The sequence below is a fragment of the Aulonocara stuartgranti genome (assembly GCF_965226115.1).
Source record: "Aulonocara stuartgranti genome assembly, chromosome: 19".
Taxonomy (NCBI): domain Eukaryota; kingdom Metazoa; phylum Chordata; class Actinopteri; order Cichliformes; family Cichlidae; genus Aulonocara; species Aulonocara stuartgranti.
In genome coordinates, this window is record NC_138955.1 from 11,924,889 (window position 1) to 11,936,556 (window position 11,668).

The 11,668-nt window shown below is 42.3% G+C and overlaps 1 protein-coding gene across 2 annotated transcripts; it reads right to left on the reverse strand.

Moving 5' to 3' along the window:
• Window positions 1-16: 16 nt before the first annotated feature.
• foxo3a (forkhead box O3A) lies at window positions 17-10,701 on the reverse strand. Of its 2 annotated transcripts, XR_014273174.1 has the most exons (4): window positions 10,637-10,701; window positions 7,487-8,406; window positions 1,791-3,167; window positions 17-1,066 (listed from the first exon to the last, which is right to left on the reverse strand). XR_014273174.1 is itself a non-coding variant. In XM_082516261.1 (3 exons), exons 2-3 carry the CDS (start codon window positions 8,039-8,041, stop codon window positions 1,863-1,865), a joined length of 1,860 nt encoding a protein of 619 aa, XP_082372387.1. In that variant the 5' UTR covers window positions 8,042-8,406; window positions 10,637-10,701; the 3' UTR covers window positions 17-1,862. The 2 variants fall into 2 exon arrangements, 1 of the variants encoding a protein (XP_082372387.1); XM_082516261.1 differs by having other exon boundaries at window positions 17-3,167.
• Window positions 10,702-11,668: the final 967 nt, after the last annotated feature.

The following is an 11,668-nucleotide window of genomic DNA, read 5'->3' on the forward strand; positions in this document are numbered from 1 at the left end:
CATCAAACTCCAGCTTTTCAGTAGTTTGCTTTATTTACATGCACCAGCTCTGATAAAACCAAGTGTTTGCTTTACAAGTGGAAATGTCAACTTCATGTTTTGTTTTTGTAGGAGCAATAGGAATATATGAAATGTGGAGACTGGCAGTGAAATTTAAACCTTAACACAGACTGTAAAAATCAGTCAAGAAAAAAAAAAAAAAATAATAATTAAAAAAAAAGTGGAAGCACAGCTGTGCAGAAATGTATTAAAAGGTTAAGCCAATGAGAATTATTTAATCTGGTTAACACACTGTTAAACATTTCTCAAAAGGACCCTTTCATTTGTTGTGCAAGTGATCACCCAGTGAACAGAGCAATGAAAACATGATTTTACACAGCCCTAACCAAATGTGCATCGAGGAACAATGGCAACAAGTATCGCAATAAATAAACCAAATTTGTTTTTTTACAATGATGCAACATGATACAAGTTTACTAAAACACTCCTGATAATTAAAAAAAAAAAAAAAAATTAAAAATGTAAACAATTTTAAAAAGCATCCTGCTGTTCCTACAAAATTGTGCTGATGTAGATTTTTTTGCCCTTATATCACACACACACTTCTGATTAGCTATGCACTGTGTAGCCTCTTTCCACTTATTTAAATGCAGATAAACTTTGGCAATATTTAAGATACTGTGGTCATTTCTTTCATTACAAAGAAAAAAGAAAAACGCCAAGATACTACACACCCTCCCAGTGTTGAAAACATGTCACCCAGCACCTGCTATAGTGCTGATAACAAAGGAGAGGCTACTGACGGTGCTTCATCTGCAGCCACTCCCTGCTATCTTTAGATTTAGAGCACCAAGAACTCCATCAAATCAATGCCAAAACTGGTGTAGTTGTCGAGCGCTGTGAGTCACTGAATGTGGTTATTTCAACCCAAGTAGTCCCAAGTGTTTGACAACTAAAAAGTGGTAACTAGAACTAAATCGTGTCCTTAACTCAGTCCTAAGGTCTGTATACAGAGCAGTACTTCCAACAGTGCAGTGAGTGGAAGAGGAGGGACCTAAAAAGGGATCTGCAGCAGAAACATCATCAATACTTCAGTAATGGACCTCTTCAGAGGGAACAGAATTCACAGTAATGTCACTTAAAAATCACAGGGTAAAATTTGCTACAAAAAATAAAAATTGAAAAAACACTGCATACAAAAAACACATCATGTAGAGCAGTTCACATCTTGATAACATTACATACTGATATTTGGTGTGAATTGGTGCATCAATGGGGAGGGAAAGCTTTTAAAAAACTGTTTGTCCATTTAGGCTACGTCTCAAAGAAATCTTTAAAAAAAACAAAGGAAAAAAAAAAAAAAAAAAGCAGCTTGTCAAGTATCCTCCACTGGAACGTAGTAATGTAACATTCTCTGCAGTTTTTGTAAACAGGCCATCAGTCAGGCTGACAGCTGGTTTGGCAAAAAATGTTTTGGGTATGAAAGGGTGTGAAAGAGGAGAGAAAGCAGGATGAAAACACTTCATTTTCAGTTTTATGTATTACTTTGTGATATGAGTGAATCCCTGAGACTGATACAAGTTGATCCATGTAGTTTTAACTGAAGGTACTGTAGTTTCATTCCACTCAGTACCATTTGTTCATACTGGCCAGGCATTGATCTTTTGAAACGATTATTTTTCCTTCACTGTGAAGACACTGTTGTTTTGTCTCAGACACCTACAATACAGTACTGAAGTTAATGCCGCAAATGAAAAATAGGAAGAAAGTCTACTGAAACTCTTACATACCTTCCTTCCCTCTAGTTGCACAACGCAGGACAATTAACCCAAATTTACACCTTCTTTACTTCTGACAGCTCCTCAGCTCGGCACCCAGCTCTGAGGGCTCTGTTTCGAGCTGGAGAAGCTTCCTGAATTCTTGTTGCTGTTCTGTGTGGAGGTGAGGCGAGAGTCAAAGCTGAGGTCCAGGCAATCTGCGTCCATCAGTTCATTGCGGATGATTGAGTCCATGTCGCAGTCCAGATTGCTGCTGAACACCTCAAGGTCCAGATCAGCGGAGAAACGGTCCTGACTGGTTAAACTGGAACTGAGCTGCATAGAGGCGTTCTTACTAGGAGACTTCAGGTGTAGCTGCTTTGTTTCAGGGAAGCTGTCGTCACTGTCAGAGGTTGACAAGCCCGCTTGCCAACCAGGCACTGAAGAGCTTTGGGCCTGGCCTGCACTGGTGTGGTTAACCAGAATGTGGTCTTTGCGGAGCAGCATGGCATTTCGGCGGGAGTTCTGCAAAGCGATGGCGGTGCTGGCCTGCGACATCAGAGGGTCGGACTGGGTCATCATGACATTGCTGGGGCTGTGGGAGTCCATCCCAAGCAGATCTAGGGCCTGGTGCTCACTGTAGTGAGACATGCAGGAGAAAGTGGTCTGCTTGTTCTCTTGGATGGTCTGCATGGGTGACTGTCGCAGGCTTGTGATGGACGGAGGGCTGAAGAGTGGGTTTGTCCCATAGCTGCTAGAGGGACTACCTAAACTGCTTCCTGAGCAGCTGAAGGTAAATACTGAACTCCCCTGACTGTTGGCCCCATCTTCCTCTCCAGGAGGAGGCTGCTGGGATGCTGTGAGGCTGATATTGTCTAAAAGATCATCCATCAGGTTGTCAGAGAGCCCGTCATTGAGGTTCATAGTGCCTGCCAGATCAGACAGTCCTGTTGGTCCAGTGGACGGAGACATGCTGCTGGGGCTGGAGTACAGCATTGGCGACAGGGGTGAGTCGTCATCAGGTACCTCATCCAGCTCCAGGTTAGCCAGGATTGGGGACAGACGACCGCTGAGCGTGCTGGCGTTGGAATTTGTCCGAGAGCGGAAGTCTGTCCAGGCATCGAGCTCGTCGCTGCTGCGGGAGGTGGGACTTCCTGTCCATTTGGAGAGGCTCGAGGAGCTCTCAGAGCTCCCATCTTGAGCAACCTGCAATGAGGCTTTTTTCTTTGTGGCACGTCCTCTGGCTCCTTTGATGTACTTGCTGTTATCCATCGACACAGCCCTACGTCTGGGAGCTTTACCTCCTTTCCCACCTTCTGGGTTGACCATCCACCAGGAGCTTTTCCCAGTTCCTTCATTCTGGACTTTCACAAAACGGCTATGGAGGGAAAGATTGTGTCGGATGGAATTCTGCAAAGACAAATGATTAAGAAAACTTAAGCATTAATACAACTTTCCCAGTATGAGCAATAATTCATAAAAAAAAAAACTTGTGTACATGATACGATTAAGTATTAAATACTTTTAGGAGCTTCAAAAGCTTTAATGAGATGTGACCTACAAAGTGGACCAAGTCAGAATGTGTGTTCCTGCTGCATCTGTTAGTGTTATTCTCAAACTTCAGTCAAGCTTAACTACAAAAGATTACAACATGTATTACAGTAATTGCAGAGCTCTATAACAGCCCAACAAAGGAACAATGAGCCAGATAATATAAATCACTACAACAGAATACAAAACTCAGTGCTGTAAGCAGACAGTGCTGTATTCTGTGTCCCCTACAAAACTTCTTAAGGTTTTGTTGTTCATCTACAGTACTACGTTTTCAGCATGGTGTGCAGTGTTCCTAAAATTTGAGGAAACTGGACAAATTGATGACAAAATAAAACACAGGACTGAAATTATCTGAATTTTGTGTTCTAAATAGAGACACTGCTGACTTTTCAGATGATTACAAAAGACTAAAAGTCAGTGGCAAAAGGTATTATGTAGCTTGAAAGTTATGGTTCAAGTTGCTGTCAATATGTACAGTCGAGTGGTACAAGAGTGACTGTCTATAGCCATCTAGAAAACATGGTTGAGGCTCTGTCATGTTCTGGGCTGTGTTTTAGCTAGAGGTGTTGAAATCTTGCCAAATTGATGGAATCATGAATGCAATCAAGTACAGTTTGACATCACCGTGCAATACAATCTGGAAGGTGCGATTAGCAGTAGTGTTTTTGGGACAATCCCAAATAGACTTCCAATGCCACCCCCCCCCCCCCCCCAAAGGGGAACACCATCGGTCATAGGTTGGCCTCCCCAGTGCCCAGACCTCAACATTACTGAGGCGGTGTGGGATCATCTTGACAGATAACTGAGCAAAAAGGCAGCAAACAGCCAAAGAACTTCAGTCTCCTTCAAGAAGCCTGGAGACACATTCCCAAAGACTACTGAAATTCAAATTAAAGAAATGAGTGACTCAAGGATATTGCACAGGGTTAACTGTAATTTAACCCTTTAAGGCCAAGTGTATCAAAGATGATACATCTATATCAGTGTAAATATTCTGCAAAAAAATTATAGAAAGGAAAACAAAAGCCTGATGTAGCTAATATGATACAAATTTAAACTTATGCAAATTAATATTTATCGTTATTGCAAGACTCACTAAACAATCCATTAATAATAATTTAAAAAAAGTTTTTGGGCTTTTATTTCATGGTTCAGGCTTTAAAGGGTTAATACAAAAGGACTAATTACCAATGCTGCAGTGTCTTCATAGACATTTCTTTGCACTGTGACCCATTTCTGGCTGCTCACAAAGGTCTACAGGATTTCCCTGGAGATGTTCCTTACCACGTACAAAATTAAACAGCTGGAGCGTGCACGCCCAGCCTGTCACACTTCAGTAACAGAGGGAGAAACTCCGCAGTGATCTCCATAACCCAGAGGCCAGCTTCACAGGGAGAGGCTTCAACTCAATTCTCTAAAGCTTAAATTAACCTGATTTAACTCAAGGTCCCATTTAAACCCATCTCTAAGACGATTAAAGTTATCCGCTAAGCAAGCTCAACACAAAACAAACTACAGCAAGAGGAGACCAGAAATTGGTCTCATTAAGGCACTTGATCTGCGCTTTAATGACTGAGGGTTCTCAAACAAGCAGGTTTTTCCTCTTAATGCTTTGAGACAGAGTAAAGACCCACCAACAAGAAGCCATTCCTAAGAGAAGCAGTAAGAAAAGGCTGAGGTATGCTAAATTACACAAGAACTGGGCTGATGACAGTGGCAACAGGTTTTATGGAGTGATGAACACAATTTTTTTTTTTGTACAAAAGAGGCTCTGTCATACCATTTGATATGGAAGATTTGATTCAACATCTGGAAAACATCCTTTTGGCAACAGCTTCATTTTTCAGCATATCAGCGATTCCAAACATACTGCAGTAAACACATACCTGATAAGTGTTTCACTGTTTTCTGCTGAAATCTTATGCAAGTGCATCTGGTCTTTGTGTTTACACAACAGATGAGCAGCCATTAGACCTTTTATTTCTGGTTAGAAATGCACTAATCCACTCATTTCCTGTCTATATCTATCTAGACAAAGTTAGAGTCTCTGCTACTACTGAATCAGTTTACATAAAAGCTATCTCACTGACAAGAACTCATTGGGTGAACAGACCACAGCGGTACCAAAAAGAGAAAAAGTTTCTGTCCATTAAAGCTAAATTTGATCAATTTAGAATTGCTTTCTGATATCGATCTATCCAGTGGGATTTATGTATCCCTTTTCAGCTACATATTCTAACTAATCAAAATGTTTACATGTAAATTTATCACTACCATGATATCCAATACCACACTTGTCGATGGGGCAAGTCAAATATTCCAACATGTTGCTTATCCCATGAGCTACAGGCAGAGAACACAATAACACCACCTGTCCCGTTCAATCTAATGCAATCCAATACAGTGGAGTTGCAACAAATAAGCCTGGGATACAGTCCGGTGTTGACACAGGAGGTTTTTCCATTCAAGTCTGTGATCATTTATTAGGCTTTAAGATGTACCGTTGTTGTATTCAATTATTGGAGCAGGCAGATTTACAACCTCAAAATGCCCAAGGCACTGATACAACAAAATCTGATGACTCAAAGGTGGTTTACTGCAGAAGTACTGAATTTTAAACATGCTTCTTTTATTGATTTCACTTCCTGTACACAACCAGTAAAAGACTGAAGCACCTTGTTAAAGATTTAAGGTAACCACATCCATATGAATAAAACCAATAGCAAACATACAGCAGCGTAACCTACCTGTCTGCCTCCTTAAGATGAAATTTTATTGGATATATGAAGGTATCCAATAAGCTTCACAGGCACGTACAGTACAAGCTGTACTGCATTTACAAGAGAAATCACAAAGAGCGAACTCCTGCCTTCCCCTCCCCCACACGCAGTCACAGTAGTGCTGCAGCACCCTTTGAGCAAAGCCTCGTTCTGAGCAGGGACTGGAGCAATGCCAGTTTAGCCAGAGCCAGATCCAAAGACAAACACTGAGCTTCTCTCATACTGCTACACATTGACCTACATAATTTATAGTCAGCTGATTGATTCTTGTGCCCAGGCATCATGAAAAGACAACAGCGGGGCTGAACCGCAGAGGGTTTGATGGGCGTCCATACAGGGGCTGAATATTTAGTTTGACTTACAGCACTGGAGACAAAGCTCAAAACTGAAGGTGGTGTACTTTCAGTGTGCTGAATGAGATGTGTGACGGGTCTGAATTTAAAACCCATCTGTTCAACCCTGAACCTGCTGGGGACACTTGCCAGGCTCAACCTGAATGTCACACAGCTCCAAAGCATCTCCTAGGAAATGCTGATGTCAGCACATGTGAAACCCTGTTATTAACCCTTTCCTTTTCCAGTCAACATCTGCCAAGCTCAAATATGCATCAGGCAGCTTAAACATGAATGAAAACTGACATCTAGCAGTTTTGAGCATAAAGTAACTGATTCTGTGCAGATTAATCAGTTTCACATGTTCAGGGTGATGTTTTTATTTCCCCTTCTGTAAATGCAGCAGTTTTAACCAGCACAATTTAACCAGTGTGATTCATTCAAAGAAGCTGCTCACTGGAATCAGCTTGCATTGCATATCCAGTTGTGCAGGATTACACACACACACACAAAATCCTGCAAAGCTCAAAGCTTTCCATCAGACTACATTCCATGACAGATGAATTGGTTTGGTCCAGGCCAAACTAATCCTGAAAATCAAACACAAGCAAGGCCCGGCTGAAGCTTTGGTGAAGTCTGTGCTGCAGTCTGAGCAGTATGTCTGAAAGTGAAATCAACTTTGCATTGCACGTCTTTTGGGTTTCAACTTTCAAGCAAGCCGCTTTGTTCTCAGAGGTTCGTCTGCATCCTTAATTTTAGAGGCATAATGAAGCGTGTAATGTGATACGCATTACTACAACTACACTGGTTTACATATAGTTACACCATGTGCCGTTAGACTGCCACACATCTTCAGATCCCCTGCTGATAGGAGGAGATGTTTGATAAATAAATGTGTATAGCCAGTAACTGATGAGACTACAGGTTTGTGATTGCACCTACTGCCTCCATCTCAGAATTAAAATGAGCTTTGTGCATTGCATGTCTTACAGGACAAGTTAAAAAAAATAAAAAATAACACTGGTCTTTGTTATGATGACAGCCCCAACACATCACCGCTCACCTTCCAGCCAGCAGAGCTGTTGCTATCGCCTTTGTCCTTGAAATATGGCACGGATCTCACCATCCACTCATAGATTTGGGACAAGGTCAACCTTTTCTCAGGGGAGCTCTCGATGGCTTGGGTAATGAGGTCTGCATAGGAGTAGTTGCCCCAGGCATTCCTGCGGGCGGAGGACTTCCTCAGCTGCTGGGTGGCAGAACCGCTCGGAGCTGCTGCGGGGGTTTGCGCCGAGGACGGCGAGCCGTCGGCGGTCTCCTCTTTGGAGGGGCCCCGCTGGACCTCCACCGGCTGGGAGATGGAGCTGCTGCTGCTCGGCTCTCGGGTTTTAATAGCGCCGCCGCTGGCTTTCTGAGCAGCGCCGCTCCCCGTGCTCCCACCCTCGTCATCCTCCTCTTCGGGGATTACGTCAGTGTCATTTGCCCCGGGCTTGCCCGCACCAGATTCCGGACGGGGCAGGGGCCAAGTGCAGGACCGTGGCCGCTTCTGGGGCTCGAAATCCGGATCTATCTCAACGTTTAGAGGCGGCTCGTTGCCGTTGCGCGACGCCTCAGCCATGTTGGTCGTAATTTGTCGGGGGTTGCACAAAGGGTTATAAAATCACTCGGGTCGCATTCCATCAATGTCGCGTGCAGGCTTCGTGGACAGTTTATTTACTATGCAAGTGTCCCTTCCTGCAGCTCGGTCCCAGCACGTGTCAGTCTATCAGTCCTCCTGCACGGCGTCCGTCCGCAACACACGGAGCAGCTGGAGCTCACCACAATCACCAGAACATCGCCTTTTGTCGTGCTAAGCCCACACCCTGGCCAACATGCATTGCAATTTCGCGAACTGTGGAGTGAAAAGACGTGAAGCGTACGCGGAGCCTCGGAGGAATCCAAAACTGCGTTCCTTCACAAGCGTCCGCGTCCCGCACGGCGATCCTGCATGACAAAGGGAAAAATCTTAAATGTACACGCACGCTGCATCTAATGCCACCACATCAGTTTCATCACTCCACACAGCTGCCATCTTGACCATTTCACTTCCCCAAGTTCTTAATCAGCCGTGCTGTGGAGCTGCCAGTCGCTTGAGCGCTGCAGTCCAGATACCATCAAGGCGATTAGGGGACGGTTTCTTAAGGGCCTGCACCTTCTTAAAAATGTGGCTGCTGGGAAAATGCACCGAGCCTAAAAATCCGCCCAGTTAAGAGCTGAAAAATAATGATGCTGGCTGTAGTCTAGCATCCCGGACGAAGTAGCACGGTGTCCTCCGTGTGCCCAGCTGCCTGCAAACACTTCATTCAATCTGCTGCTGCGGTTGGCGCAAACGCTCAGAGCCCAGGAGAAGAGGGTTAAAAAAGGAAAAAAGCGATCCTGCCCCCTGGACTGCACTGAAATTAAAGCGACAGTGTAGAGATGTCCGCTCGCCAATGACATCACCTCTAATGTGACCATCGGAGAGTATCCAGTGCGCAAAAATTAACGGTAAAACTGGATTTTATTCACTTGAATATTAAACGAAAAAAAAAAGGGAGCAACAATGTTTACATAAAAATCAGGAATGCAGGGGAAATAACTGGATGTCAGAATATATAGGTCATCTTTAAAAAAAATACAATCAACCCAAACTAACCTGAAAAACTGACTGTACCGTTTAAGTTGATAAATATGTGCATTTTACCCAAATATGCCTTTAAGTTCCTCCCACACTGCCAGGAATACAGTCCTAATATACTCGACTGGCATTAAAAACATTTAAGCCAAAGCAAAAACCTATACATTTCCACCAAAAAGGTAAAAGTATAGAATAAACAAACATGCTCCTCACAATAGGCTGTTGTTTTTGTCCCCTACTCAGATATGCAGTTTCTAAACATGTCATTTTCCTATCTGAAACCAGAGCTAGATATAGTCAGGTCCTGACAGCAACCGTTTACGGAAATTTGGTGGTTATACTGACCTGAAGAATGTCAGCTGCACACCTACCCACACAGCCTCTGATGTTTTTCCAGGTCAAAGATTGTTATTTGATAGCCAATACAGATTTAAATCTGAGTTAACACAAAAAACAAAAACAAAAAAACACAACCAACCCCACACAGATTTTGAATGGACCCACTATTTAAAACAAAAACACCCCAGCAGTGTACAGAAAATGGAACTGAAGAGGTAAAAATATTTATAAATTCCTTTTCACTGGAGTACATTTCTAGATATCGACCTTGGTATTTGTTGCAGACACTTCACAATAGCAAAACCACCAAAATTATTTTTAAAACCTGCCTAAAGGGAGAGTTTCCCCAACGTCAGAAACTATTCAACTCTTAAGCCATATTGCCAAAATGAATCTAAAAGCCAATAAAGTAATCAAACACTTGTGTTTGCATAAATATCTAGTCAGCTAATCACATGGCAGCAACTCAGTACATTTACACGTGTAGATATGATTAAGACAACCTTAGGTAGTTCAAACCAAATATCTGGATGGAGTAGAAAGGTCATTTAGGTGACTTTGAACATGATATAGTTGATGGTACCAGATGTGGTGGTACCATTTCAGAAACTGCTGATCTAGATTTTCCCACACCACCATCTCAGGAGATTACAGAATGATGGTCCAAAAAGAGAATATCTGTAGTCCACAGCAGCTCTCTGGGTGATGGGATCTTGCTGGTGCTTAGAGTTGATAAAAGGCAACAGTAACTTAAATAACCACTCAAAGGTATACAAAAGAGCATCTATTCTGCACGTTGTCCTTCAAACTTTGAAGAAGACGGGGTATAGCAGCAGAAGAGCATACTGCTTGACACTCCTGTCAGAACAGAGAACTGAGGCTACACTTCCCATGGGCTCAGTAAAAGTGGACGACAGAAGATTGGAAAAAAGTGGGCGAGTACTTGAAACACTTTCAGATTCTCCGCTTATCTCTTACATTATACTGTGACAGAGCAGTATAATACAAATATAGATGATTATGATATTTATTTTTAAAACATGTTTATTTGTTGATTTGCAATTGCTAAAGCAACAGTAGTTCACTTGCTATCTAAGCTATGTGTTAGCATTCTGTGACAGTTTAAGTAATTAATGCAGTTAAAGCAAATTCACAATGATAAATTGCTAAATTATTTTATTATGTTGCAGGTTCAGGGTTTTGCTTTTCCTTACTTACCACAGTTTTCCTCTCCTTGCCCTCCATACCGGTCAAGTGTGTTAAAATTCGCCCCGTATGTCCTGACTTTTATAGTGCAGGTGATGTCATTTTGAACCTTGCTGGGCAAAACCAAGTGGAGGGCTTTTCTTGTGTGGGAATGTTTTCTGTTGTTTGTTTAATGGATTATGGAACAAATTGTTGAAAGAATTTGTCCATATAGGAAAGAGTTTACCAATGTTAATGCACTAATGCTGGGCTAGTGAGCGGTGTGTGATCTTCATATGTTCATGTTGGTTGCCATGTTTACCCGCCTGAGGTATTGGTACTGGCCAGACCAATTAGACGCGAAAACAGCCCTATATATAATCAGTCAACATTAGCTTTAGAAGAAGATAGGTGCTTTTTCCTGCTTAGATTATGTAGCTTTTGTTAGAGTTAATTTGGGGCACCAAAAATTAAATTTAGGCCCAAGTTTCACATGTGACAGAGAGCTGTAAATTACTTGCTTCAGGGAACTCAAAATGTTTGCTGGTGGTGTAATGGTTCCATTTTGGCACACTTTGGTCCCTTGTAACAAATGAGCACAATGTACCCATCTTATGATGCTCAAATTATCTCAAACTGGTTTCTTGATCATGACAGTGATGTTCACTGCACTCCCCAGTCACCAGATCTCAATCCAATAGAGCACTTTGGGATGTGATGGAATTGCATATTCATATTATGAATGTGCACCCAAGAAATCAGCAACTGTGTGATTGTATCATGTCAAAATCTCTGAGGGACGTTTCCAGCACCTTGTTTAATTAATGTCACAGGGGGTCCAACCCAGTACTAGCAAGATGCACCGAATAAAGTTGTTGCCAGTATATTTAAATAGAATAACATGACACAATGAAACTGTGTTTGAATGACTCACTGTACAATACTTTTTCATATGAGCATTAAATCTTATCAGGAGTATTGCTATTGCTAACCTCACTGTCACGTTCAAAATGAATCAGTGAAATGCTGATTAAAAAAAGGACATGAGATCTAATTTATGCAGAA